The 26,549-nt window shown below is 41.7% G+C and overlaps 5 protein-coding genes across 9 annotated transcripts; all 5 read right to left on the bottom strand.

Annotated features, from left to right (window-relative positions):
- Positions 1-90: 90 nt before the first annotated feature.
- On the bottom strand, positions 91-3,591 carry LOC116202044. 4 transcript variants are annotated; one of them, XM_031533555.1, is made up of 7 exons: positions 3,302-3,591; positions 3,031-3,217; positions 2,585-2,774; positions 2,127-2,330; positions 1,396-1,668; positions 1,225-1,254; positions 935-1,114 (listed from the first exon to the last, which is right to left on the bottom strand). In XM_031533555.1, exons 1-7 carry the CDS (start codon positions 3,518-3,520, stop codon positions 1,078-1,080), a joined length of 1,140 nt encoding a protein of 379 aa, XP_031389415.1. In that variant the 5' UTR covers positions 3,521-3,591; the 3' UTR covers positions 935-1,077. The 4 variants fall into 4 exon arrangements, with proteins under 4 accessions (XP_031389413.1, XP_031389414.1, XP_031389415.1 ...); XM_031533556.1 differs by having other exon boundaries at positions 1,225-1,251; XM_031533553.1 differs by having other exon boundaries at positions 91-1,254.
- Positions 3,592-4,857: 1,266 nt separating this feature from the next.
- LOC116202042 lies at positions 4,858-6,408 on the bottom strand. The gene has a single exon (XM_031533550.1). The coding sequence runs from the start codon at positions 6,279-6,281 to the stop codon at positions 5,748-5,750; it is 534 nt and encodes a 177-aa protein (XP_031389410.1). The 5' UTR covers positions 6,282-6,408; the 3' UTR covers positions 4,858-5,747.
- Positions 6,409-8,457: 2,049 nt separating this feature from the next.
- On the bottom strand, positions 8,458-13,811 carry LOC116202040 (WD-40 repeat-containing protein MSI4-like). 2 transcript variants are annotated; one of them, XM_031533548.1, is made up of 16 exons: positions 13,654-13,811; positions 13,294-13,553; positions 12,834-12,897; positions 12,543-12,629; positions 12,371-12,433; positions 12,046-12,111; positions 11,867-11,941; positions 11,393-11,468; positions 10,712-10,919; positions 10,426-10,507; positions 10,032-10,105; positions 9,783-9,894; positions 9,589-9,663; positions 9,393-9,466; positions 9,040-9,139; positions 8,458-8,868 (listed from the first exon to the last, which is right to left on the bottom strand). In XM_031533548.1, the coding sequence occupies exons 2-16, from the start codon at positions 13,515-13,517 to the stop codon at positions 8,770-8,772; spliced, it is 1,479 nt and encodes a 492-aa protein (XP_031389408.1). In that variant the 5' UTR covers positions 13,518-13,553; positions 13,654-13,811; the 3' UTR covers positions 8,458-8,769. The 2 variants fall into 2 exon arrangements, with proteins under 2 accessions (XP_031389408.1, XP_031389409.1); XM_031533549.1 differs by lacking the exon at positions 13,654-13,811 and adding an exon at positions 13,615-13,632.
- Positions 13,812-14,405: 594 nt separating this feature from the next.
- Positions 14,406-16,487, bottom strand: LOC116199455 (transmembrane protein 258). Its single transcript, XM_031529802.1, has 4 exons — positions 16,332-16,487; positions 16,119-16,219; positions 14,778-14,856; positions 14,406-14,668 (listed from the first exon to the last, which is right to left on the bottom strand). The coding sequence occupies exons 1-4, from the start codon at positions 16,332-16,334 to the stop codon at positions 14,621-14,623; spliced, it is 231 nt and encodes a 76-aa protein (XP_031385662.1). The 5' UTR covers positions 16,335-16,487; the 3' UTR covers positions 14,406-14,620.
- Positions 16,488-16,833: 346 nt separating this feature from the next.
- Positions 16,834-24,700, bottom strand: LOC116199454 (receptor-like serine/threonine-protein kinase ALE2). Its single transcript, XM_031529801.1, has 16 exons — positions 24,455-24,700; positions 23,870-24,341; positions 22,981-23,085; positions 22,477-22,704; positions 21,977-22,393; positions 21,792-21,875; positions 21,288-21,398; positions 21,014-21,208; positions 20,831-20,902; positions 20,628-20,729; positions 20,427-20,528; positions 19,936-20,307; positions 19,321-19,611; positions 18,667-19,056; positions 18,238-18,481; positions 16,834-17,958 (listed from the first exon to the last, which is right to left on the bottom strand). The coding sequence occupies exons 2-16, from the start codon at positions 23,949-23,951 to the stop codon at positions 17,292-17,294; spliced, it is 3,462 nt and encodes a 1,153-aa protein (XP_031385661.1). The 5' UTR covers positions 23,952-24,341; positions 24,455-24,700; the 3' UTR covers positions 16,834-17,291.
- Between the last annotated feature and the right edge of the window lie 1,849 nt (positions 24,701-26,549).

The raw sequence follows: 26,549 nt of genomic DNA, 5'->3' as shown, positions 1-26,549 counted from the left end.
ATCTGCGCATATTTTGGATTTTTTTTTTAAAAAAAAGTACTGAAAAAAGAAAAGGTGATGAAAGTTTCAGCAGACTTGCAAAGCCGAAAATGTAAAATTATGCTGCTTTCTTATATACCATTGAGAATTCGATTCGACTCACTGGAAAAGGTTACACATTTTGGCATGTACTACGCCTGTGGCAAATTCTGAAAGGATAGTACAGTAAACATCTGTTTTTACGATAACCTGCACATTATACATATACTTCTAGTCTGTACAAAAATAGAAAACACGGATCCCTTGACAGCTCCTCATGTTGCTGACATTTTACTGTTTAATCTAACAATGATATCATCGAGATCTTTCCGAACATTGACCAATTCCTGGCCTTGATTCTTCCATCGCATCAATCTAAAATGGAGATCTGATATCATCTTAGGCCCGTCTCCGATGGTTCCGAGATCACTCATCAGTCTCTTGATGCACTTGACCAAGAAGCCATATGCCCTTCCTTTAAACCGACAAACAAAACTGATTCTGTTCTCTTCAGTCTCAAACAGCGATCCCGACAAGCTCTCGACGATGTCCGTTAGTCGAAAGACAAGACAAGCACCTGTTACTGCATCCTCTATATTACATTCATCAATCCATACAGCTGACTCTTGAACTCCTTGACAACCCTTTCTGGAGTTCCTTGGGCCCACAGACCCGGTTTGCTTTGACTGAGAGATCCTACCTGTTGCAGCATAATATAGCAGCAGTTCACATCTATCTCCATTTATATCTCCAGGCCACCCAACCAAAATGCCTAATGGGATGCATCTGAACATTAGGGTCTGCGGCTTCCCGGGGCCCAAAGTCAGGGGCCAACATGTCTCGCATACATTATTGAATTTTTCAAGCCACGACACAGTATTTTGCAAACTCTCTCGCAAGGAATGGTCTTGCATACTGTCACAGAATTTGGGTTTCTTGAGTTTCTTCCTGCTCGCAGTCACAGCAGTCTCTTGATCTGTCCCACCTGAGGCAGATTGTCCATGGATCCACGATTCTGAAGATTTAATTAAACAATCAACTAGGTGTGCTCGTTGGATTTCATTGATTGGATCCAGAACCCACGAAATGTAACTTGCTGCAGATGTAGAACAAGGTAAAGGTTCCATGCCATGTGTTGTTTTGGTGTTCTGACTCATACTATCAAAAGCTTGTCCATAGAATAGCGAGACAGAAGCATAATAGTACCAGGTTGGGAAGTTGATTGCAAAAGCCCTGCTAATACAACATACCATATGATCATCAGCACTTCATCATCGAATTTCTATCTCTCTCTGACATTTTTTACAAGACGAGTAATTTAATTACACTAGCAACTGGGAGAACCTACTAAAAAGAAAAATTGGACCAAATCCTTACCATGCAGATTTGTGATCTATCATTGCTATCTTCATTGTCCTGGGCTTCCTCGCTGAATCATTGCAAGTAGACTGGACTAGATCGACAAAGCTTGTAGATGAAAGGGGTCCTGCTAAGATCCTGAAAAAACAGTGCCTGAAAGGAAAATACGCGCCAGAAAATGGTAGCTTCAATCCCATCTCGGTTGATATGTCCCAATATGTTGGTCTCGAGCTCACATCAAGCATCACTGCAACTAATTTGATCAGAAACTCCAGTAAAGGAGCTGCTCCCCTGTTGTGAATGTGAAAATCAAGACAAAAGGATCACTGTACTCGATGTGTATTATGTCAGTTATCTCGGGTTGCTTGTGGTATATAGTGTTCCAATTTTAGCTGTTATTTTCTCAATATTCACTAAAAAGGACAATTCAAACAGCTTGGTTAAAGTGTTAGTGAAGAGTGTTTACATCTATTTCACAAAATTGGACCAAAAAGGCCTATGATTCTCCTCTAAAAAGGGAAATGATTAGGAGTCCTGCAACAGGATGGCATAAATCAGGATTTCAGGAGCCATGTTTGCTGAATTTTTAGTTGCGAGACGAGTATGTTGAACATGCTGTGAGGATATGGAATAAGAGTGATTACAGAAACAATCTGGGATTGTTTACAACATAGGATCAGAAAGTAAGTTTGGCCTCTCACAGATTATAACGTTTCAAGTAAAGCAGCAGAGGTATCAGAAGAACTTACGTCTCAAGAAACCATTTATGCAATAGAGCTCTTGTCTCTATTAACATAATAGGACAAAGCACCAAGCATATGACAATCATCCTCCAATCTGTCCTCTTGCGGAACTCATGATCCAAACAGAGGAAAGGCCTTTCCATGGTCTCCCGCAAAATTTCCGATACATCGTGCTTCAAAACTAGTGGATCAAGATACCATAACAACAATCTGCAGTAACATTAAGTAGCAGCTTGACAAAGAGAATAGCAACATGAGTAATGTGTTTAAAACGAGAGTTTAATCAAGGGAGAAAAGAAAGAAATTCCTTCAGTGACAAATTTATACATAAACTAAGGTGTCAATATCCTCTCTATGGGAGAGTTGCTCACTGGCTCAACTCGAATGAATGCATGTAACTTTGATGTATGCTGAAAATAAACTTTCTCTATCAAAATCCTCTAGCAACCTCATCTACGTCGAACCTCAATGGAACTTCATCATTGTTAAGGCAGAAATCTCGAGGCAAATGGTTGAGAAGCGCCAAAGCCGCAGAGCTTCTACATCTAGCAGGGTTTGCATCTTTGACAGGATAAGCAGGGAACGAATATTGACAGCAAGATGCCGAAAATGTCACTCTGACGACAGCATCTAGCAGCATATGAGAATGCATCCCTGAAACATCAGAAATCAAAAGTTTCAGGTTTCCGCTGTAAGCCCGAACAATCTATGTTTAGTCAGACTCTGAAGAAATGAAATAATCAGACATCAAAACCAATTGTTTCGAGGAGAATCGAGGCATCTTTGACAATTTACATCGCAAATTAAAAGTATACATTTCCACAATTCCGGTAGAAGTTATAACATTTTACACCACCGTCAATACTATTCCATGCAAACAAGAAGAAGAAAAAGAGGAAGATGAATTCACCATTGTCATTCAGTTTCACGAGCACATCACTACAGGCTTCAATCAATTCGACACGATCGCGCTCCAAAATCGAGCTACCAATCAGTAAAGCTTCTGCATTTGCAAACTTGACCACTTTGCAGCTGACTGAAGAAGACAATGCAGCCGCTATGGTCTTCACAAGTCGCTCGATTACTGAATCAAACACCTAATGCACGACCACAAACCCCATAAAACAACTAAATAAACAATCGTATGTAGAAAATAGCAAATTAAAAATAAATTCCCAGACCTGAGGGGCAGTGAAGCACATGAGGGACAAGGCGGTGTTGAGGAACTGGACTGCAGGGTCATCGTCGCCGCCGCCGGCTCCGTCGTTGAGGTTCAGAGACCCGTTCAGCTTCGAAACCGCGCGGTTCAGAGACTTCTCTTCGTCCTCTCTCGGATTCTGAGTCTGAAGGTAAGAAGCAAGAGTTGCGAAGACGCCGGTGATATCTGCGACGGAGCTCATTCTCCTCCTCTTCCTCCTTCTGGCGGCGGGTTGACGGGGGCGGTGACCGGAGAGGAGTGTCTCTCTCTGCGATTTCCCGCCAATTAACAAATGGATCAGATTTTGGGCCGGGATGGGCCTATTACGGCCCATACTCGGCCCAGTTTCATAATAAAAGTTCTAGAATCTCTTTATGGAATAATGGGACATGTTACCCGTACTTTATGCATCTTTCATTTCCAAAAAGATTTCATTTTAGACTGCTTGGTTGTTAAAAATTAATTTATTTATTTATTAAATTGCCCCTTATCGTGAAGGAGAACCCCAATTATGTCGGTGATAACGAGGTCCCTGAACCGTTGGACGTGAGACTTAATTTAGCAGGAGGGCCATAGGAGGACATGCTCCTAATTTGACGAGGACCCCCCCTGATAATTTCAACTGTCATTTTGATACCATATAAAAAAAAATTAAAGAAGTTTATAAAAGATTCTATAGTGGGGTCCACTTTTGAACACGTGGAGCAACCCGGGAGTCGCTTGGGGCATTCCAAAATGGTCCAAATACGGCGAAGGAAACCGGAAAAAAAAAAAAAGTGAATCACGCATTTCACATTTTGCCACTCCACGAGCTCCAATGCTCCCACCTTACTGACATTATCTATACTATACAACAATAATAAATCCTTTCTTCTTATCTAATTTTTTTTTTCCTTTTCCTTTTCTTGTATTTGGTGAACCGAAGAATCGATTCTACGTGATCCGCATGTTGCGAGCTTCACGTCGTATTTACATTACAATGTCGTGTTAATATCGGACTGTCGTATTAGTTAAATTCGTTTACAAATAGCGCAAGGACTAATTTGATGTAAGGATCAAATTGATATAACCATTTTCACAATTTAACCTCGTCAGCATTACTACTTAATGGTATGACCAAATTCATGTGGCAGGAGACCAAATTGATGTCACATTAGGACTTGATCGATGCAACCACCCCACAGAATAATCAAATTGATGTAATTGTAACACTAACTGATATAATTGTATAAAGTCAAGGATTAAATTAATGTAACCGTACAAAATCAATGATCAATTTGATGCAACTGAAAAGTTATGGACTAAATTAATGCAGGAGTGCAAAATTAGAGACGAAATTGATGCAAAAGTGTAAAATCGGGAATGAAATTGATATAATTTACGAAAATTATGGTCGAAATTATCTATTTACTATAAAAGATTATATAGTGGGGTCCACTTTTGAACACGCGGAGCAACCCGGGAGTCACTTGGAGCATCCCAAAAAGGTCCAAAATGGGGAGGGAAAACAAAAAACGAAAAAGTGAAACACGCATTTCACATTTTGCCACTCCACGAGCTCCGATGCTCCCACCTTACTGACATTATCTATACTATACAACAATAAATCTTTTTCTTCTTATCTAATATTTACTTTTTCTTTTTCTTTTTCTTGTATTTGGCGAACCGAAGAATCGATTCTACGTGATCCGCATGTTGCGAACTTCACGTCATATTTACATTACAATGTCGTGTTAATATCGACTGCCGGATGCCGCGGATGGGAAAGCTGCCCTGATAAACAAGCACCGGCGAACAACAGGAACTCAAGTCGGATCATCCACTCCATCACGGACCAAATACATGGCCGGATACCGGGTGGCCATGACAATGACGAGAAACGAGCAATGCAATCCATTCAAAGAGCCATCAAATCGTATCCTCTTTTCATTCCATGGCGCGGAGATCATTCAGCAGTGCGGTTCGAAATCCGAAATTTCTTTCGTCTATCAGAAAATCAAGGAACGAACAATGCCAGCATTAAATGATTTGAAGAAGAAAAAGCTGCCAACTTCGAGGGATTGCAGTTTCAAGAAATTCACTGCTCTCTCCCCCATTACTCTTTGTCCCCATAGCCATAGCCTTGGGCTTGCTTCCACTTCCGGTATATAAAAGACAACCAAAAGCATTTCCCGTTTTCAACAGAAAACAGTTTTCCTTTTCCATTTTCCACCTGAAAGGGGAGACGGAATTGTGTCTGTTTTCTGTATTATTTTCTTCCTATTCACAGTTTTTCTGTTTCTGTCCAAGCCAAAAAAGCAAAGGCATTGACCACTCCATCCTTCTTCTTCTTCCTAACCCCTCCATAAACCCTAGATTAAACCCTAGCCTAGCTACAAGCTGTACCTACAATGGCTACTCCTGTCAGTGTGTTTCTTGTTGAAATGGAGTCAGAGCAGGTCCTCACCTAAGAACCTCGCTAGCACGTCGTCGCCGTCGTCGTCCGCCAGGAACCCCCACTCCACCATGTCATAGCACGCCGCCGATTTCTCCTCATCGTCTCCCGTGAGCTGGCGGCCCCAAGCTCCTCCCGCGATCCCGCTGGCGTCGAAGCTGGCCATGACGGACGGGGCGTCGGAGAAGGACGACCCGCAGCTCTCCTCGTTCCCGGTGTTGATGGTGATGTAGGACGGCTGCTGCGCCGGTGACCAGGGGTCGTCGGAGAAGCTGACCTTCCCTGCAACGGCGGGGTCGGGGTAGGGTGGCTCGAAGAGGTTCTTCATGAGCTCCAGCACTGCTTTCTCGTCGAGGTCAGTGAGCCACGCCAGGATGTCCTCCCCGACGTCGGCCGTCCCGCCGCCTGCATGCTCCTTCTCTTTCTCCTCCTCGTCTGGTGCGGTCCTCTGCCTCTTCACGGCTGCCAAGGTCGCCTCCTCGCTCTCCGCCGCCTCGGAAACTTCCTGCCGCTTCCGCTCGTCCGCCATTTCCGTACTCACAAGAGAGGGGGGGAGAGAGAGAGAGAGAGAGAGAGAGAGAGGCGTTCACAGACTGGGAACAGCGCAGAGCGCTCTTTCTTGCAGCGGCCACCTTAGCGGAGCAAAAAGGAAGTAAGATAAAAATACAAATTTTATAAAATGGGGTGTCGCGGTAGTCCACCCCGTTGATTTAGAAATTACAGTTTGAACTATTTATATCTTTTTATTAATCTTGAATCTTTTTGGTAATCGAGAAAAATATATATATATATATATATATTTTTTGAAAAATAATTTTCAATAATCAAGCATTTATTTTCATCCCAAAAAAAATCAAGCATTAAATAATTGAATTATTGACCACGAGGTTATCTGCGGTAAACTCACCTTGCACTATAAGGATTTGAAACCAACCAAAAACATCTCGCGATCAATCCCAAGCCGATCTGCGAGTGAGATTATCTTTTCTCGGCTAATGACAGCTCATGATATCACTAAAAAAAATTTATTCTTTTGGCATGAGAAATGTGGATAAGAGGAGGGGTTGGAACCTAATGTCTTTATATATGGGACAGGGGTCCTGGTAACAGAAAAAATATAAATTAAAAAAAAAAAGAAGCTTTTTTGTTGGAGCAATTAATAAAAATCTGTTTCAAAAATTACTTACCCAAAAAAAAACTGTTACAAAAATTAAGTGGTCTAAAATTTAAGTCAAAAGTACACAGGTGCAATTAGCTATGACAATTAATAATTCTAGTAGGGTGTAATAATAAATCCTATATTTCTTTATTTTTGTTAACATAATTAAGTTGTACTTGACATCCTAATTTAACAACTGACTTCTGAGCTGACAACACGCACTATCATTTTCACATTCAATTCAAACAAAAACAAAAAAAAAAAACAGAAATTAAAAATGGAAAAATGAAAAGTTCACTTATCCAAAAAAAAAAGGGAAAAAAGAAAAAGAAAAAGCTCCAGATGTGAGATTTCTATGGGATTGGTGCTGTTTTAAGGTAAAAATCTGTTAATTAACACAGATTTATAGTTACCACATTAGGAAAGCTTAAATGGAATCGCAGACCTTTCCCTTACAATCCAGTAGGTTGTTACGACTGATGAAAAAGGATTAATTACTTAGTCAGTCGATAGGACCAGTCGGACCGTAGAAGCAAATATTGCCCATAAGTCTTACGGTAATACGGAAAGCAGATGCATTTGTCACGATAGTGAAGGTATAGTAAAGCAATGGTCCGAGATGTGAGATCCACAACATCATTTGCAATCTGTGAATTAAAACATGTTTAGTTGTCAGGGCACGATACAGCTCTTACTTTGTTTCGGTATGATACCTGGGCATGCTCGCATATTCTAAAATAAAAAGAATGCCACGTTAAATTTGAGTCTCCGCTTGTATTTTTATATCATTTATCATATGCCAAAATAAATAATATAATTTTTTTACTCTCCAATCTACGCTTTTATTCCATCAATTCAACAACACAAATCATTACTTTTTTATTTTACTTTTAAAATATAATAATAAATTCTCACATATTTTTTCTTAATCATTATTATAATTGATCTTTTAATAATAATTTTCTCAACTATTTTGTCTCCATTTAATGGAATGAAGTAGAGTTATAACTCTACTTCGAAACAAAAAACTCACATAATTGATTCGGCTTGTTAATGGAGCTCTTTTTTCTCAAAAGAAAATAATTTTAATTTTAATTCTTCATTTTTGAAGATTTTATTTTTTATTAATTAGTCTAACTGCTAGGTGCAAGAAAATGATGGCTCGAAAAAAGAAACGAAAAAAAAAAACAACAGAGAGAGAAGGTGAGAGGACCAGTCAGCCGCGGCTGCTGTGCTGGTTTGAAGTGGGGGGGGGGGGGGGGGGGGGGGGGGGTGTTGGGAAGCATTAACATGTACGGAAAAATCAGTGTGTTGGCACTTGGCCCCGTAGGCGACTCGGATTCCTGACATGGCAACGCCAACGTGTCTTATTCAGAAATCGTACAGTATAGAAATTATTGCGTACCACCGGTTTACTCCTCCAACCTACCACCAAATGCTGCAGGACGAACGTAGGTCTTGAAAGCCGGTTCGATATCCTTCCCAGTCGAGCCTACTTGACGAGTATTACGCACATCGTTTGCATTTCTCATGCTGCGCAACCGACTTAGTCATAACCTTAATACCTCAGAAAAGTTTCAGAGCTCGGCAATATTGCCTATCATATGTTTCGCAATGCAAAGGTACAACACAGTGGAAATCTGGACTACACAAGCCATTGTTCGGTTTTTTGTCAGAAAGAAACCGGACCAAATGCTCCAGGAAGTCCTGGATGTTAAACAGCACCAGAGTGCACATCTACACCACCTACTACTTCTACCAATGTTACGGAGATGGACAGCTAAACACAACACAGAGTTTGTCGCGGGTGCTCAACTAACATACGAGGGTTGTTCCGCTACAGATGGTTGACGCTCTTTCATGCTTTTGAGCATTCGATCACGTGCGCTTTGAACTTCTCCAGTTCGGCCAAGACCTCCTCCTCCGGTCGGTAGATCAAGTCACTCATACGCCATATCTGCACAGAGACCACTCATCCGTTCAGCATCATGAAGACACAGAAATGAACCATTTACTAACAAGTCGAGAAGTGTTGGCCCCATCTTTTCCCGTCTCACATTTATCTTTACAAGTTATTTTGGCGAGAAATGTCCAGGTATGGGCACAAGCAATCAACCAACAGATATACCTGAAGTGTACCACCTCCACCAGTTGTGTCACAGTCATCAGAGACGCTGACCATAGTCCATGGGTCGTATGCATTCCAGTGAAAGTCCACAACTTTGTCCCTGAGCAACAACAAGTCATAACAAGATTCTAAGGAGAGTAGCAGGGCTTTAATGATCAGATTCTCTAAGATTTCTAGTATGGATTCCCGGGATTGATATTTAGTATTTAGTAAGAGTACCCAGCAGACACCAGACTGGTGAATGCCTTTGAGAGCAATCCAAGTTCCTACTATGCATGTACATGAGCTAGGTTAAAAACGACTATCAACATGGAACCTGTATAGCTAAGTTTCAGGGGCATTTCGAGCTTTACCTGTGACCAGCGTGCTGGAAGAACAAGCCTGCAGGAGCAGAAGACTTTGTCCCACCTTCCATCTTTTTCCCTACCTGCAAAGTGATTTTTTAAAACACCGAAAAGAAGTCGATTAATATTGTCTTGTAGGTTAGCAAAAACATGAAAATTTTAAGATATGCCAACGGCACATTCACATAAAGGTATGGTCCCTTGCCTTCTCGTAGTCCCAGATGTTTAACAGACCATCCTCAGCAGAACTTCCAAAGACTGATGACTTATCCGGAGACCACTGGAATACATGTGAAAACAGTATCACATTAAGATACTAACAAGGTGAAGTTCCTCCATGTATTGGTAGATGTTTGTCGCTCTTATCATCTCAGCGCAGGAAAGGCAAAATGTGGATACCTGTACACAAAGAACAGCAGCCTTGTGTCCCTCAAATTTATAAACTGGGGACCCAACTCCATCAGAGGTGAGATTCCGGCGATCAAACATGTGAATGGAGTTATCTGCTGAACTGGAGAGTTGCCATATGAAAGCAAACCCATTTGAAGAGCTGGGTTAGTACACAACCAGTACTGATGCTAAATAGCTATACAACCCATCACATGTTTGAACTACACAACTGGCTTAAGAACTTGAATGGGAACATACCCGGTAAGAATCAGATTACTATCATGAGGGTTCCAATCAACACAGTGGATGTCTGCATTATGTGCCTTTTCAACCTGTTGAACAAGAAATTATTGAGACTGAACATCATGGGCTAATGTCCATGGTGAAGAGAGAAAAACACTACTTCTAAATCCAAATTGACAGGTCAGCAAGAACACAGAAGATAGGGTGCGTCAAACAACATATGAAACAAGAAATAGAGAATGATGAAGTATCAATTTGCCATATTTTCAAATTTCAACTTAAGAGTAGCATTGCAGATAAAAGCTTAAAAATGATATTGCCAAGAGACAACAGTAAAATCAGAATTAGAGCAAATGAAATTGGAAAGAGTTAGTAACATTACAGCAAATTAGGCAGATTAGGCACAAACCTTAACAGCTGGACTAGTGCCAACACGTGCATCCCACAAGATGAGACAAGAATCATCACCAACGCTGCAAAACTCTTGTGCACTATAGCAAAGAGAGAGTGAATACTATCAGACATGGTAGTACAAGGAGAAGCAAACTACAATTAAGCATCACTTTCAGAGGTATACAAGGGCTTGAACAAAGAATAAATTGACCACTTTAAGAGTTGCTAATTCCACGGACAAGGCAAGAAAATATGATCTCATGGAAAAACAGCATGAACAGAACTATCATTATCCAGCCTACCTTAATGGACAAAAAGCCACATCCTCAACTGTGTCCTCATGCCCAACATAAATGCCTCTTGGTCCAACAGAAGGCCCAGTGGAACCTTCATCATTAGTTTGCTTTATGATTGATCCACCAGATCCAGTAGAGTTATTTGCGGTTGGATCTGTGGCAGAGGTCGTTATATGGTCTTGGATGCTCCACAGAACCACTGTCTTGTCCTTCCCTGAAATCAAATATCTTCATTTATAGACTCACCAAGAAGTAAATCAACTTTTCTTAAACTTCACAAGGAAATAAAATCAACTAATCTGTATATAATGAGAGCACTCAAAATTATTTAAGCAAATCATCAGGTCCAACTTTAGATTCTGCATAAACTTGTTTGGGATTTGCTCTTTACATTAGGTTGGTAACATATGACTCTAAACAGATGGAACTCGGTGACCCCATCCCTAAAGCCAACAAAAACAGCAACTGAAAACTGATTTAGTTGTTAATGTCAGTATCTTATTGTCAGCCAAATCTGAACTTACATAGCTTAATCTCTTAGCCCACTTGCATATGATTGGCAAACGATACCTCATGACACAATTTGACAAATGCATAAAGCCATTTGAAATTTTTGTCCTTGGAGCATGCGAAGAACTTCTAAGACTCAATTGCCAGAACAGAATGATGCAAATAAGTAGATCTAACCTCCAGAGAGCACAAAAGGTTCAGCAGGAGACATTGCGAGAGCAAACTCTGCATTGTCTTGATGTCCAGTCAAAACCTGCAGCAATACAGCAGCAACTTATCAAGCAGATAGAAATTACAGCAGATGATCGCACAATAACTTCATCAATATGAATTCCAAATATTCCGAATTTCCAAACATTTCATAAAGTTAAAATTGAAATAGTTGGAACACAAAGATGCACAAAGCTTTTCGATATTGAGGTTAGTCCTATACTCAGGAGGTAACCATAGACAGGCCAATTGCAAGCAGTAAAACAAATTCTTCCACCCAAATTAAGCTTATTTCACATAATCGCATGAAAGGGCATTCTCAATCTTAGTTTGAAAATAAAACAAGCCTTCAGTTTTTCCACCATTTGCAATATATATTGCATTTACAGCTAACTTCTTAATGTATAACAATAAGGCATGTTATATCCAGTAAAGACATACCAGGTCTGGTCGAGAAGTAGTGGCTCCATAGACTGCATGGCGATTGGGTTGAGATTCCACATCCCAAATTAGAACCTGAAAGTTGCAATTAATAAAGTGATAAATATTATCATAAAATTGGAACTGTAGGGAGCTCAAACACTCTAAGCAGCATGACTACAAAAAAGTAACACACTTACATCAGGACTGTCAGTATGAGTTGCCACTATCTTAGGGTTTAGAGGAAGTTCCCGAATCCTGTTAACCTGCAGGTCAATTTTCAATTGTTAAGGGATAGAAAATTTGGCCTCACAGACAATACATGAATAAATCTTAAAAAGGGTTAGATAAAGCATCTCAAGAACAAAGTACGTCAACTGTAACTGCAGCATCATTAGTTCCCTATTTCTCCAGGGAAAAATAAATATGAAAACCAGACTAGAGAAGCTCATCAAGTCTATCAACAAGACATGCATATACTCTTCTGCAAATATGATGCGGACAAGTACATGGGTAGGCTATTACCTCTCCCGGATGTATAATGGTCTTGTACTTCTTAATAAATGGTGAGCGTGCTTCTTCATTATACTGAACAATTAAACAAGGGAATTGGATGTAAATGCATCATAAAGACAAACAGAAAACATTTGCTTATTATGCATGCAGGTACAGCATTAAGAGAGAGAGTCTGAATCACCTGAGATATGTGCTCTGCTGCTGCAACCCTAGGTTTCACAACATCACACGTTGCTATGACCAAGGTATTTGGAACGCTGCCATCGGTCTGGCAAAAGCAAAAAGTTCATTTATTTAAAAATAATAATAATTATTATTATAATAAGAGAAAGAGAGATAAGAAATGGATTTGAGGGAACCAAAGTATATCAGCATCAACTAAGAATTGGATCATCAGCTGGCATGCCTACAAGCCGCACCAAGCAAATCAGTCATACGGCTCTGAATGATCCTAGAGCTAATCACATCTTACCTGCTCCGAAATATACAGACGCTGCCTGTTCTTGTAAGTAGCTTGCTCAAGCTGGGGGCCCCACCTACATTCACCACAGCATTCATAAACCAGTCAATGATCGAACATCCACAAGAAACTACCGAGAAACAAAAACCCGAAAAAAGGAAACTTCAAACCAAAATCGAGCCAAATCCATTCGCTAATGATGGTTCTGATAATTCAGGCAAGTCGATAAAACCATTGAGAAGTAGTCTTAAGCAGACCATGATTCAAGGTTTCTGGTGATAATCACAAATTTCTACTGATCCACAGAATTCCAGGAAATCTATTCCGCTTCCGAGCTACCCAAAACCCTAACCTTAAGATAGTCAAAGCGACATCCCCATAAACCTCAGATAAAAGCTGAGAGAAACATCAGAGTGACTCCAGGAAATGGAACGCCAACGGAAATGTGCAAGAATCGACGCAGCGTGATTACCGGCAAGAGAGAGAAGGCCAGACGAGGTTGTGGTTGGCGAGCCAGTCATATAGGACGGGAACAAGGGACTTCCACTGGGTGTACTTCTCGTCAGCAGCGTGAGAGTGCGACCTCCTCCCGCTGCTCTCCTTCGCCGCCTTGCTCTGCTCCTCCTTCCTCTCCTCCTTCGGCTTCGGCTTCCTCCCCCGCTTCTTCGGGAGCTGCGGCTGCTGCTGCTCCTCCATGGATGGACTCCGCTTCCTCTAGCGAGCTCGCTGCAGCTGCAGTGGAAGAGCTCAGAGGAGAGAAATACGGGGAAAGGAGAACGGAGCTGGTGCGTACAAGTTATTAGGGTTTCTGCGGAGAGTGATGTGAGCTTACTGAGGAGAGTGAGGCAGCGAGCTACAGCAGGCGCGTGTTCAATTTCACCTGTCCAAACCAAAATGACGGGAATCGGCTTATGCTGTGTTTGAGCATTACATGAGGAATAGGTGGGGACTAGGACTCCGGGAAATAGCTATTCCGTTCCGTTACCCGACAATCTTTTGAAATTCCGAAATTACCCTCCCTGTATTTTTTCGACATCATCCACTCAATCTGCCAAAAGTTTTGAATTGCCGTTGCCGCCTTCTGTTGCCAACCGGCTAGGCAACTGCTCGACTGATTTGGGCCTCAATCGGCCCTAATTTGTCCAGTGGAACCTTCATCATCCATTGAACTGCAACCATTTCGATTCTTTCCATCGGCCTGCAACCTTTTCGATACTCAAAGATTCAATTTTGTGCTTGTTAATGGTTGAGATTGCGCAGTTGTTTAACCAATACGATCCTAAGATTCAATTTTGTGCTTGTTAATCGTTTCTCATTGAGGTTGCACACTAATCTTCGTTTTGGAATCGATTTTGTGATTGTTTTATCGTTTCTCATTGAGGTCGAGCTCTTATTTTCATTTTAGAAGACCTGAGCTTTCGTTTTCTTTTGGGAGAGCCAATTGGAGTGGGCCAGTCTCTTTCTGCAAGCCCAGCGTCATTTTCCCGTGGATTGAGCTGTAGTTTTCACAGGCCCAGTCCAGTAGGACTAATCCTTGACGAAAAAACCCTACCAAATTCGGGCTGGATGAGCACGGGTGTAACGTGCACAAAATAAAGCAAACTTTGGATTTATGAGCTAATTGCATATCGAATTCTAATTATCTTAACTCATTTCAATCTCCACAAGTAAGTCCGAAAAAAGCTTTCCGCATCCACTAACATTTGATAAAATTTTGCCAAAACATTATGCTATTGATTAGAAGCAGCTTCTATCCAAAACAAACAGGCAGCAAAAGCCAAGAACTGTGGGCAGACAGATCAAACGTAAACACCAGAGGAAAGTAGCAGAAACAGCGATCCAAAGCCCTGCAACAGATGAGCCAATGTGTGTAAGAAATTTTCCCTGTTGTAGTGAATCATCGAAAAAATATCTTTGTTCAATCTAATGTGCATTCATGTAGATGAAGGAGATTACCAAGAAGACGGATGCCACAGCTCCAGTAGAGAGCTCCTTAGCGAGGCTGCGGTTCTTCCTTGAGGAGGTTGCTTCATAACTACATAAAGAGTAATGTATTTCATCCTTAATAAAGCATGAGGGGGAAATATGCGTTTAGAAAAGTTGTCTCATCTCTAAGAAATGGTAAACATGCCGCAATATCGATTAATAAAAGCATGAACGACTAGCTTATGAACTCACCACTATCAGAAGTATCTGAAAAAGAGTTTGTAAAACCATTTTCACAAAACAAATACGGTGCCAGAAAGGAAGTTCAGAGCAGCAATGGGAACTACAGGGAAGATGGTTTCAGCCTACAATAAGGTAGAATTTTCATGGTCATGGGACTTAGAGCTTCATCAGAATGTGCTCAAAATATTTTACCTGAAAAACCTAGAGAACATTATGTATCAGTAAAATACTTTTGACATCTTTGAGCATATACTGCAGGAACTGACAAGTCATTGCTCCATTTATAGATTCTAGCACTTAATTGAGGCCAACTTTTATTCTGAAAGCCTAGACCATAAGACCGATTTATCATGTCCTGAATTCTCACAAGTCTATTCAAAGGAAAGGACAGGTGCCCCAAGAATTTGACAAGTACTTAATTTATGGGCTAAACCTCATCCATATCGACCTAGGAGGTGAATAACTCCGCAGACATTGGTACCTGTCCTCCATTCGTAATGGACCAGAATATCGTACTTACAGAGACATACCAATTCTCAATCAACAAATTATCAACCAGCACAGTTAGTAAGTAGCAGAATGCAACATATAAGATCTGACAAAGCCACAATAACAAATTGAATGATTGAGTCAATGAGTGTGTATCAACTGTAGAATCCAACACATGACAACAGAAAGAAATGGGCGGGCCAATAATTCAGTGAACAAGAACTCAGCACCCCCACTCCTATCCTTGTTCCGAGGACCAAACTGCTAGCTTAAAAGGGTAAAGATGAAATGCTGCTCACACAAACAGTTTCCCTAGAATACGTACATTGGCTTCGGGCGTCTCTCAACCCATCCTTCTCCCTTCCATACTTCTCTAAGCACAACATTCTCTCGTACCATCAAAGGTGAACCTCCATTGACCACACAACATTCCTTTCCGCTCTTGTAATCCGTTAGCTCATACGAGCACTAACAGCCAATCATGATTGACACAAAGACCAATTTTTGAATCTCTAATTTCACCCAATTACATAGATGCAACCGTGTCCACTTACAATCGCATCGAATCTCAACGCAACGTGGCAAACAGGAGTCTGTGACCGGAAAATCAGGGAGCTTATAGATCAGATCGGGACTCACATGAAGAAGGAGGCCGTGATGACGAGTCCGATCGCGAGCATCAACACTGCCAGGGTCGGGTACCACGCATCCGGTACTGGACTGGTGATCGGTTTCGGAGCCTGCGGAAATTACGCAAAGCACCACAGACAGAAACAAGAAACTCAGAAATCGAGACGAAACAAGGCGTCCGGTGTGAGAGCTTGCTAGGGTTTAAGTTGATCTCAATCTCACCATGGAAATCGGCAGTGAAGGAGAAAGACAGCTGAATCTTCGGTACAGAGTCTTCTGCTTCCGCGGGGATGATTGATTTTACTCGTCAATGAACATTTCCGTGGTCGATAGCAATGAAAAATTTACTTTTGCACCCTGAAGTTTTACAAACTATTCACTTTGCTCCCTTACTTTTTCTGTCTCTATCACTTCCAACCCTGAAGTTCTTACACTTGATCCAATGGACACCTTAAGTTTCAATCTTTACAATTATCACCCTAGAGGCTCAATTCTTTTCCAGTTGGGTCGCGAGGCCTGAATTTTTTTAACCTTTCCCATTTGCTTGCGATGGAAACTTAACGGGGATTGCTGCAAGCAGAAGTCCGGGGAGACGGCACGAACTAGATTATTTTGCGATAAATCATTTCATGTGAAAGGAGAAACATCCAGTTTTAGATCAATAAATGGAAAATATAAAGCAAATGATCCATAATACTTGTCACGGGATGATTCAGATATTCGGTTTTGAGAAGACTTTAATTCATTCCTTATTCACCTGTAAAATCTGTACAATGCAACAGCATGACTTGGAGCTTGTTCCCCCAACCCTCCTTCCCTCCAAGTGTTCTTCAACCCCAAAATATGAAACCAGAATTCAAAACGAAACTACCCGAGTCCGGTACACGGCATACTCGATATCCAATCTTCATTAAGCTATGCGCATTTACAGTAAGAGCGTGGAGAAAACAAACCACTCTGAGACTCGTTCCCCATGCGCCTAACTTTATTTTCTAATTACACCTCAAATTGCATTTACATCGTACCGAATTCATTTACCTAGGACCCTCATCCCACGCTCCGAGGCACGAAGGGCTACGCTATGATGCCGTCGTGCGTTAAGAATCAAAGGTCTTAAAAAAAAGTAGAACGAACACTGATCGTTTGATCCTCTTACTCTGGTCAGTGCGAACCCGACCAAAGTCAAGAAATAATCCCATGTTCACTCACGCTTCCTCCATACAACCTCCTGATCCTCTGCCAGAAATTCCTGCCCCTTCCCATCCTCAGAGGGCCCGAAGTTGAGTGCCTCCTGTAGGACCCTGAGACTTGCCTCCCATACCACCTCGATGTACCGAACAGCTCTGATATCGAGAGGCCCCTCTCCACGTCGTGCCTAGAACTATAGTTTGGGTCAGAGTGCCGGCCATGGAGAGTGCTCTGGCCCGGGCTGCTTCCCTCAGCCTCCTCCAAATCGATTGACAGATCTTCCTGGCTCAAGTTCCTCGACCCAGCACCTTCCCTGGCTTCATCACACTCAGAGCAGACTAGCTTCAGGGCTTGAACGACCTCACCCATGAAGGGCCGGTGCGACACCTCTGGTTGCACACACATTGAGGCAATCGCTGCTACTTTGCTTAAACTGTCGAATGGGACGTCGGGCCCCAGGGATGGGTCAATCAATATCTCCAGACCCTCCTTGCTGGTCAATAAGGGGCGGGCCCACGTTACGAGATTCTCCTGACCAAGCGGTTGAGACATGTCCACCGGCTTTTTCCCGGTCAGGAGCTCGAGGAGGACCACTCCATAGCTGTACACATCACTCTTCACAAGAAGATGCCCTGTCATTGCATACTCCGGGGCTACATACCTGGAAAAAATTCGCCAAGTTCACAAATCAGAAAATCGGGTTGGTTCAGTTTCAGAAAGCTATTCCATTTTACTTTATCTTCTTACTAAAAGAGACACAAACAGATATTACGTGCGCATAATTTGATTTTATATCCAAAAGGCTGTTTTTCAACAAAGAATGAATCTGCCTTTTGTAGGAGAACGTAGAAACAAACTTCTGTGCAAGGAAAAACTGTGCTGTAGAGTTGATTTTCATGATACAAAGAAAGGCAAATGATTATGAGGATACTTTACATACCCGAAGGTTCCCATGACGCGCGTGGAAATGTGACGACTTTCCTCATCTAATGCAGTTCTAGCAAGACCAAAATCTGCGACTTTCGGAGTAAAATCATGCTCCAACAAAATGTTGCTCGACTTGAAGTCCCTATGAATCACACGGGGGCTTGAGTCCTCATGCAAGTAGGCCAGACCACGAGCAGCACCCAGTGCTATTTTCATTCGTGTAGTCCAGTCGAGTGGGGCTGCTTCTTTATCAACTCCTGAAATTGTAGAAATGATCAGGACACATTTTCACTTGAATAAAATAAATAATGAGAAATGAGTAATTAAAAAAGTGCATTTATACCAGTGGCCTTTATGTTTTTGGAGAACGGTCTAATGGCTATGTATGTTTTTCTCCGAACAAAATATGCATTTTTACTAGAATAAGCTTTGTTAGGGATACCATGTAAGTGAGACTCGAGACTTCCATTTGGAATGAGCTCATAAACCAAGCACCGTGCATGTTCTTCCGTACATATTCCAATCAGCTTTACTAGATTCCTATGGTGAAGGCGACTGAGCATCTCAACTTCAGCTAGAAATTCCCGACCACCCTGCTGATCATCTCTCTTCAGAATCTTGACTGCGACTCTTGTGCCATCATCCAGGGTTCCACTGTAAACACGTCCGAAGCCACCTTCCCCAAGCACTCTTGAATCATTGAAATTATCGGTAGCTTTCTCTATGTCACTTGCAGTGAAAGTTTTTGCAGATCCTGTATAAGTTGCAATGCTGGACCCAAACGATAATGAGGCAGAACTGGGCCCACTTCCATGTGTAGATCCTCCTATACCTGCAGCATATTAGAAATACAGAAAATAATCATAGGTTCGATGTTAAGCATATAGTCAATACACCCATCAAGATAGACCCGTAGAAGTTTACAGCTCTCAACCTCGTAAAAAAAGAGAATAGAACCAGGACAACAAACAAGACTAAACAGAGTATTCCGGAAAGCTTTAATTGGTCCGCCATCAGAGTCTCCATAAATGCTGTCATCATACAACACGCAAAGATAGTTCCTCGTGCAATATTGACAAAGCAAGGTCTAGGGTACCTGATGATTTTGCACCAGCTGGTATGAGGGCCTGTGGTGCTGGTTCTTGTTGACTGCTATGCTCTCTGCGCTTCAACAACAGAATCCAAACCACAGCAGAGCACGAAACAACCGCAACAATTGCAGACAATATAATAATAGCCACTACACCACCACTTAATCCATGTCTGTGCTGTCTCCTCGGCAATTCAACCCCAAGAGGCTTATTCGTCCTAGCATTGTTATCAGCCGAATAGGGCCCATCATCGATTATTGTGGCGTCCGAGGGCAAAGGCGGAGATGGAGGTAAGCCTAAATCAAAATAAATTTGAATCAAAAACCTACATTGGATAACTTGCCATGAAATTATACAAAGCAGGGACTATACTAATGATAAAGATGGAGCCAACCCCGGCAAGTTGGACAAGTAGTGCAAGGATTGGACTGAGATGTGGTCTTAGCATATGGTCTCTTAACCCCATGTGGCCATCCATACAAACTCTATGAAGAGCTCTATGTTTCCCGAATTAAGAGGCTCATGGCGTAATGGGGCAACTGGGCTGGCTCCATAAGGAGTCCCTTGTTTCAAAACAAATGATAGAAGAAACATGAAAAGGAATGAGCTTCAGCAAACACCTGGATAGCGTACATATAATACTTCATAGTCGCCAAAATAAGAAGCATTGATAGCAACTTGTTTATTCCAAAATCTCTGATCGGTTAAGAAGGCGGTGTTGTTGTCGAACTTCTGCTCCAAGGGAACCAAGTCAATAAGGACAACAGTTTTGTCTGGTTGCTCGGTGGCAGCATTTGCTCCCATTATGCGCACTTGGCTCTGCTTCATAAACACACCAGAAGCAATTTCTGCAGCAAACTCTAAAACCATGGGGAAGAAGGTGTAGAGGTCAACGGTCAGGCGGAGCCCGACTTGCATTGGCCAAACACAGCCACAAGGTGACCCAGGAGGTGTATTTGTGTAAGGTTCCGTGCATACTGTTCCCAAGCAATCTGGCGCAAGGAATAGCCAACTTGTCACATCAGTGAAGAGACGTAGGAGGGGTCCTATGAAATTAACATAGGAGAGGAAAAACAGAGGATAGATGGGACAAAGAAAACATGTAATCTACCTTCATTAGGAGGTGGAGGAGGAAATGCAGGCATCTTGGGTATGAATGGTATCTTGGGGCTGATTGGGGAAGTCCCAGAAGGAGTGACCTTGGGGGAAGGAGCTGTAAATATGAAAATTATAATGAATCAAGAATGAAAAATTTTGATATAGTGACTTTTATAAACAATCCGACATTGAAAGATTGAGAGACTTTATATACTTTTCGGGTGTGCAGGTGCCGTATTTGGAGATGATGAAGGTGCCGGTGAAACATTATTAATAGGTCCAGGAGTCGCAGAACGAGGAGGAAGAATCAAAGATCCTACAATGGAAAAGAAGAAAACATTTCAGAAATTGAAGATAAGCTCATTGCAGAGGATGAACAGACCGAGATGAACCAAAGAATTCTCAATAGAGTTGAACCTGGATTGAATGGTGGAGGAGCATTGTTTCTCTGCATGCTTGTTGGAGTCGTAAAAGGAGGATTGGTGGGACCTATAAATATAGTACAAGAGAAAATTCAACTCTTTACCAAAAGAAAGGATAAGGAAATGAGATGAACAAATATACTCATTAGTCGTGAATCTGTTGAGTTTAAATGCATACCTTGCCATTGTGAAGTTGGAGAAGGAACCACATAAGCTGGGGCTGGAACGGGGCTAACCAGTTCGTTCATTGGATGATGATGCCTTGAGGCTGATGGTGAAGTTGCAGGGGAATATACTTCATGAGAAGGAAGAGGTGAAAGAGATGGAGGAGGCGGGTTGATAGAACGCTCATTTGGGTTCTGCGTGGAAGGAGCTGTAATCACCAAAACTCGAGATCTAATATCTTGGTCCTTTCTACAAAGTTGTGTTAAATGGGGGATAGTTTTATTTACCTGGAGAATGATTTGCAGGTGGTAATGAATTGGGAGGCCTAGTAGGAGGTGCAGCAACAGGCTTCATGTTCCTTTTATGAAGGGGAGCTTTAGCAGGGGAAACATGGTAGTCTGCACATGCGGGACCAATTCCCAGTTACCATAGCAAACATATCATAAGGATCTATAATATCTCAGTAAATCAGGTTATCTGAAGATGTTCTCATCACAGGGGAGAGAAAGGTGAACAAAGTTGAAAATTTAGGACAAGACGAGTATATGTAATCAAGATGTTTTCATCATCTGCAAGGTCAATGAAGAGAAAATAGTTTTAAAACTTCGAGACTTCACCCAAATAGGCACCTGAGAATGAAATCGCAAAATGATTAAGATCCTCTTTGCTCCTGCCTTTTTTCTTTTTTTCTTTTTTTTTTTTGGGTTAGCTCCTGCGATGTTTTACAACCTTGCTAAAACTATACAGGTGTTAGCATCAATAAACGTTCTTCTTTTGCTAGTAATAGGTACCTTTCTTTCTCGGCGAAGGTACTTCAGGTGGTAGTGGAGGGACGGCTGAGGAATTGCGTGCCACTATACTTCTTGGAGATCCAACTGGCAACTCAATTAGTTAGGGGAAAGAAAATTGCAGGCTTATTATTGTGAATTTTTCATGTGAAAAGATCCAGAGAGAAAACAATACAAATCTCATTTACCTGGGGCTATTGGCTCCTCCACAGGAGCACTATGTCCCAAACTTGGTGGTGATGATCCTGGCATACTTGGGCTGCTTACAGGATTGAGAGAATGTGGAGGCGGAATTATTAAAGGTGTCGAAGTGGGAGCTGGCTTGCTTGGGCTGCTTACAGGACTGGGAGAATTTGGAGGCGGAATTATTGAAGGTGTCGAAATGGGAGCTGGCTTGCTTGGGCTGTTTAGAGGACGGGGAGAATGTGAAGGTGGAATTAATGAAGGTGTCGAAGTGGGAGCTGTCTTGCTTGGGCTGCTTAGAGGACCGGAAGAATGTCGTGGTGGAATGATTGAAGGTGTCGAAGTGGGAGCTGGCTTGCTTGGGCTGCTTGCAGGACGGGTAGAATGTCGAGGCGGAATTACTGACGGTGTGGAAGCGGGAGCTGTAAGCAGAAAAAGGTGCTCGTATGAAAAATTATCATCTATAAATTGTGTAAATCATTGCTTAAACTCTATCATTGCTTACTGGGAGCAAGTGCCGCTATTGGTGTCCCTATAATCGGTGCCTTAATAGGAGAGGCATTGGGTGGAGGGGAAGAGGAGCTCCGCCTGATAGTTGTGGGTGGGGAAGCCGAGCTACTTGGTGGCGGTGTTTCCATCGGAGTTTCTGGAGCAAAAGATGGCGCAATGCCTCTTGATGAACTTGGAGAAGATGCAAGAGGTGGTGATGTGAGCGAAGGGGGAATTGTTGATCCTAAGTAGTAACACAGAAGCAGTAGATTATTTCCATGCTCAATCTATAGTTAAGTTTGGTATGAATGGAGGAGACAAAATCTCAGAAATAAATATTTAATATGGTGATTCCGGTTCCACTTGCTTCTGTCCAGCCAACCATACAGTTAGATATGTTCCATCAGAAGGTGTCACAGGTAAACATATCCACAGCAGGCCATTCCTGGATTCTATTCCATTTCTTACTTCTTTCATAGAGAACGTGAGCTAAATAGCTAGAAAGCTAATGCACGATTACCTTTCCATGCAGGGACTGGGCTCGGCGCACTGCTTATCAATGGCGTTCCTTGGCTTATGGGACTCGATGCTGCTCCGTCCACAGGAGATATTGGTGGGAAGCTTTCTGAAGAGAGTAGTGTTGATGTTTAAAGAAGAAATGCCAATTAATATTACGCCAAACTCCATTGTACTAATATATAAGTCTATTCCTCTATACTGGAAACCGGAATCACATGGCTCAATTATCATCTCGGCTGGAGTAAGAACTACATACACGATTTATCAGACCCATTTAGTTGTCTCCTCATCCTAATATATATGCAGATCCTGCTGACAGAATACTCACTCTACTAGAACCGCCTAAAAGAATTTATCAACTTAAATCTTGTCTCCACTAATGGTTATTCCCGTTTCAATTGGATTTCACAGGCCCAAATCGAAGAAAGGACATGATCTACAAAAGTAATCAAATAAAATGCGAATAATAGTTTCTCTGGCAGATCGAGATCAATCAGTGAATCATCATATGGCGCCAGTTCTAGCACCCCTATACCAAAAACATGCTAATATCGGAACCATTCTCCTATTCAGATTTAATCCAAATGAACCATTCAATTCAGCTTTAATTATTTTTCAGAAAAAAAGAAAGAGAAACAAGCCAAAACAGGATATGTGTAGTATTGCACTTTTCATAAGGACAGGACCCAACTCGAGGAAAGATCAATCCAAACAAGAATATTCCAAACTACAGAGCATGCAGGGCTATTGCATTTCCAAGATCAAACGTAAAGGATCAAATTCCTCCCTAGCAGTCAGCAGAACACTCAGCTCCAAACAACAAAAAAGAAAAATCACCAAATGGGCAAAGAAACTGCAGCACCGAAGCTCAAATCAAGAAAGAATATTACCTGTAGATCCTCCAGCACCCAGAGCAGAACAAAGTAGGAAAGCCACACCCAGCTGAAGAATCACTAGCATCGTCACCCCCATCTCATATTTCGCTCTGCATCCGAGCTCTTCAGTCTTCAGCCAAGTCAAGAAGCCCCAGCAAAGGGATAAATCCTCCCCGAGTTCAGAAATTTGAGTTGCTTGGAGCAAGAACAAAGGGGGAGGGGGAGGGGGAGGGGGACGATGTCAGATTAGCTGAGAGGCGCGCGTACAGTGGGAGCAAAGCAAGCTATGGCATTAAAGAACTCCATTGAAATCCAAGGACTGGACTTGGGTTCGGTGAAAAGAACGTGACTAAGCAAAAAAATATTCCTTATTTTATTGTCGCCTATCTCTCTTCTTCTCGGTAAGCAAACACATGCTCCGGAATCTGCAGAGCTCGCAGACCCAAGAAGCGTCCACTGTGCGTGTTTGTGAGGTGGAAGTTAATGCCTGCAATAAAAAACACAGACCCACCATTGGAAGGAAGAAAAGGAAAAGAAAAAAAAAAAAACTATCTTATGTACCTCTCTCTCTCTCTCTCTCTCTGTGCAACCGTCCCTCACCTCTCTTGGTGCCTTGACACGAGACAGACAGGTTCCGGAGAAAGGGGGAGAGACGGTGGGAATGTTTTCTCGGATCGGACAGAGATTATTGAAGCAGTAATTCATTCGGAGGCGGTTACTGCGTTTAGATCCATGGTGTTTTGGACTTGTTTTGAGGAAGATACATGTTCAGTTGATCAATCGTGTCGTGTTTATCTTAGTCGAGAGTAGCGGTCCCGGTGATGAAAGCTCTGAACTCCGAGTCACCGACAATCCTATTCGGAAGCGTGACAGAGAAAATCCCGGGGGTGTTATTTGAAATTACCGTATCGTTACTCTAATTTCGCTCGACGCATAATAGATATTTTAGAGCTATTTAAGAAGAATTAGTTCATCGAAATAATAAATAACTCTAGATTTTTTGCAAAATGAATATATTGAAAAATCCATTTACCTATAATATCTAGAAATTCCATCTAGTGATCGCGGGCGGGGCATGGCGAGGATTGTAGTTCACCGATCGAACGGCCATGCTCTTGACCGACGACAATCAATTAAGCGGTTATTGGTTTTTCGGTTGTCAACAGTTTTTGTCATCCTTGACTGGCCAAAAAGGACAGTAGTCGGCAATATTTAATGGCATATGACTTTATTCAGTCCGCTTCTTAACCATTATCCACTCGATTCTTATTGCAAAACTAACAATTTGCGGTAGTTAAACCCACAACGAATGAGGATTGGACCGACTTAATGACAATTTGGGGTAGTTAATCAAAACGTCATTTTTTTTCTAATCACATCTTAATCAGTGTTGAGTGTACGGGGAATGAACCAACTTGAGCATTAAGGGTTGAAATTCTGGTGATTTTGGGCTGATGGGGGTTGCTATCGCTTGACTAGGGCAGTAGTGGCTATTGCTCTGCTTGGTTTTCAGCTTGATGTTGGGTGGGCCCCAGTTCCCCGTGATAGTGATTCTGTGAGAAAGCAGTGGAAAAGTGTCAATATCAGACCATTTTGACTCAGCACCCACTACTTTTCTTTTCCCATTTTGACATTCTCCTTCAATTACCCAACTGTCCCTACACTCTTTACGCTGATGACAATTCACCGCATACTCTGGGACAATTACCACCTTCGCGGCCCGACTCGGCCTCGGCCTTGTTCAACTAGGCCATTGTCTCGTCGGAGTCTTGAACTTGTTTGTCCTGCATGAGGCCGAGCAGGGCCCTTGAGTGGCAGGTCCCAACCTTTAGAATCTTCAATGAGAAGTTACAACCTCTATATCTGCAATATGTCGACAGCATATAAGATTCAAAAAAGTAAACACTTCTTATTAGTATATATAAGAGTGCAGGGGAATTTCTCTTTTTCGGTTTCATTTTAAGTTGTTATCCCATGGTAGTGAGTTCGATAATATCATGGCATTGTCTCCAGATCTATAATAAAGATTAGTTTAGGGGGAAAATTGCCACCGCCAATAGTTTTAGGGGCAGTTGATTAATTACTCAACAAAAGAACTTTTTAAGCCAAAAGCAATATCATTACATTTAATAAAATACTTTTTTTTTTCCTCCTGAATCTGGTTGTGCAATCATCATCATTTGAAGTGAGAAAGTTAAGAACTTCTTTCTTCTCTGTTCTTTTTATTATTTTATATTTTATTTAGTTCCTAAGAAAATTTACAAGGTCTATCCCAAGATAAATTGCTATTGAAATTGGGAAAAGGTCCTTATAAGTTTCTTCTAGATAATAGGAAAAGGTTTTCGATTTTGAACCTTGAAGTAATGTCAAATCTATTTATTTATGCACTTCTAGAGTTTCAAAATACATTATCAACTCTTAATTCTCGACTTTTAATATTCGCAGTCATACGTATATTGCAATATTCAAGAATCCCGAAAAATTTGAAGCAATAATACTCTAGATAAATGAAAACACGAAAAAATTTCTACAAATTGTAAATCTAATTTTGAGCGATTTCGGAGCTTCCTCCAATTACAACACTATTTATTATTAGTTATCCCCACGATTTACTTCATCTTTCTCTCTCTCTCTTTTTTTTTTCTTTTTGAGAAAGTTACTGCATTACTTTTTCATATGCTAATCACAAGTGTGC

Source organism: Punica granatum, chromosome 3, assembly GCF_007655135.1.
Source record: "Punica granatum isolate Tunisia-2019 chromosome 3, ASM765513v2, whole genome shotgun sequence".
Classification (NCBI taxonomy): domain Eukaryota; kingdom Viridiplantae; phylum Streptophyta; class Magnoliopsida; order Myrtales; family Lythraceae; genus Punica; species Punica granatum.
Note: the sequence above shows the minus strand (reverse complement) of the source record. Positions and strands in the feature narration are given on the sequence as shown.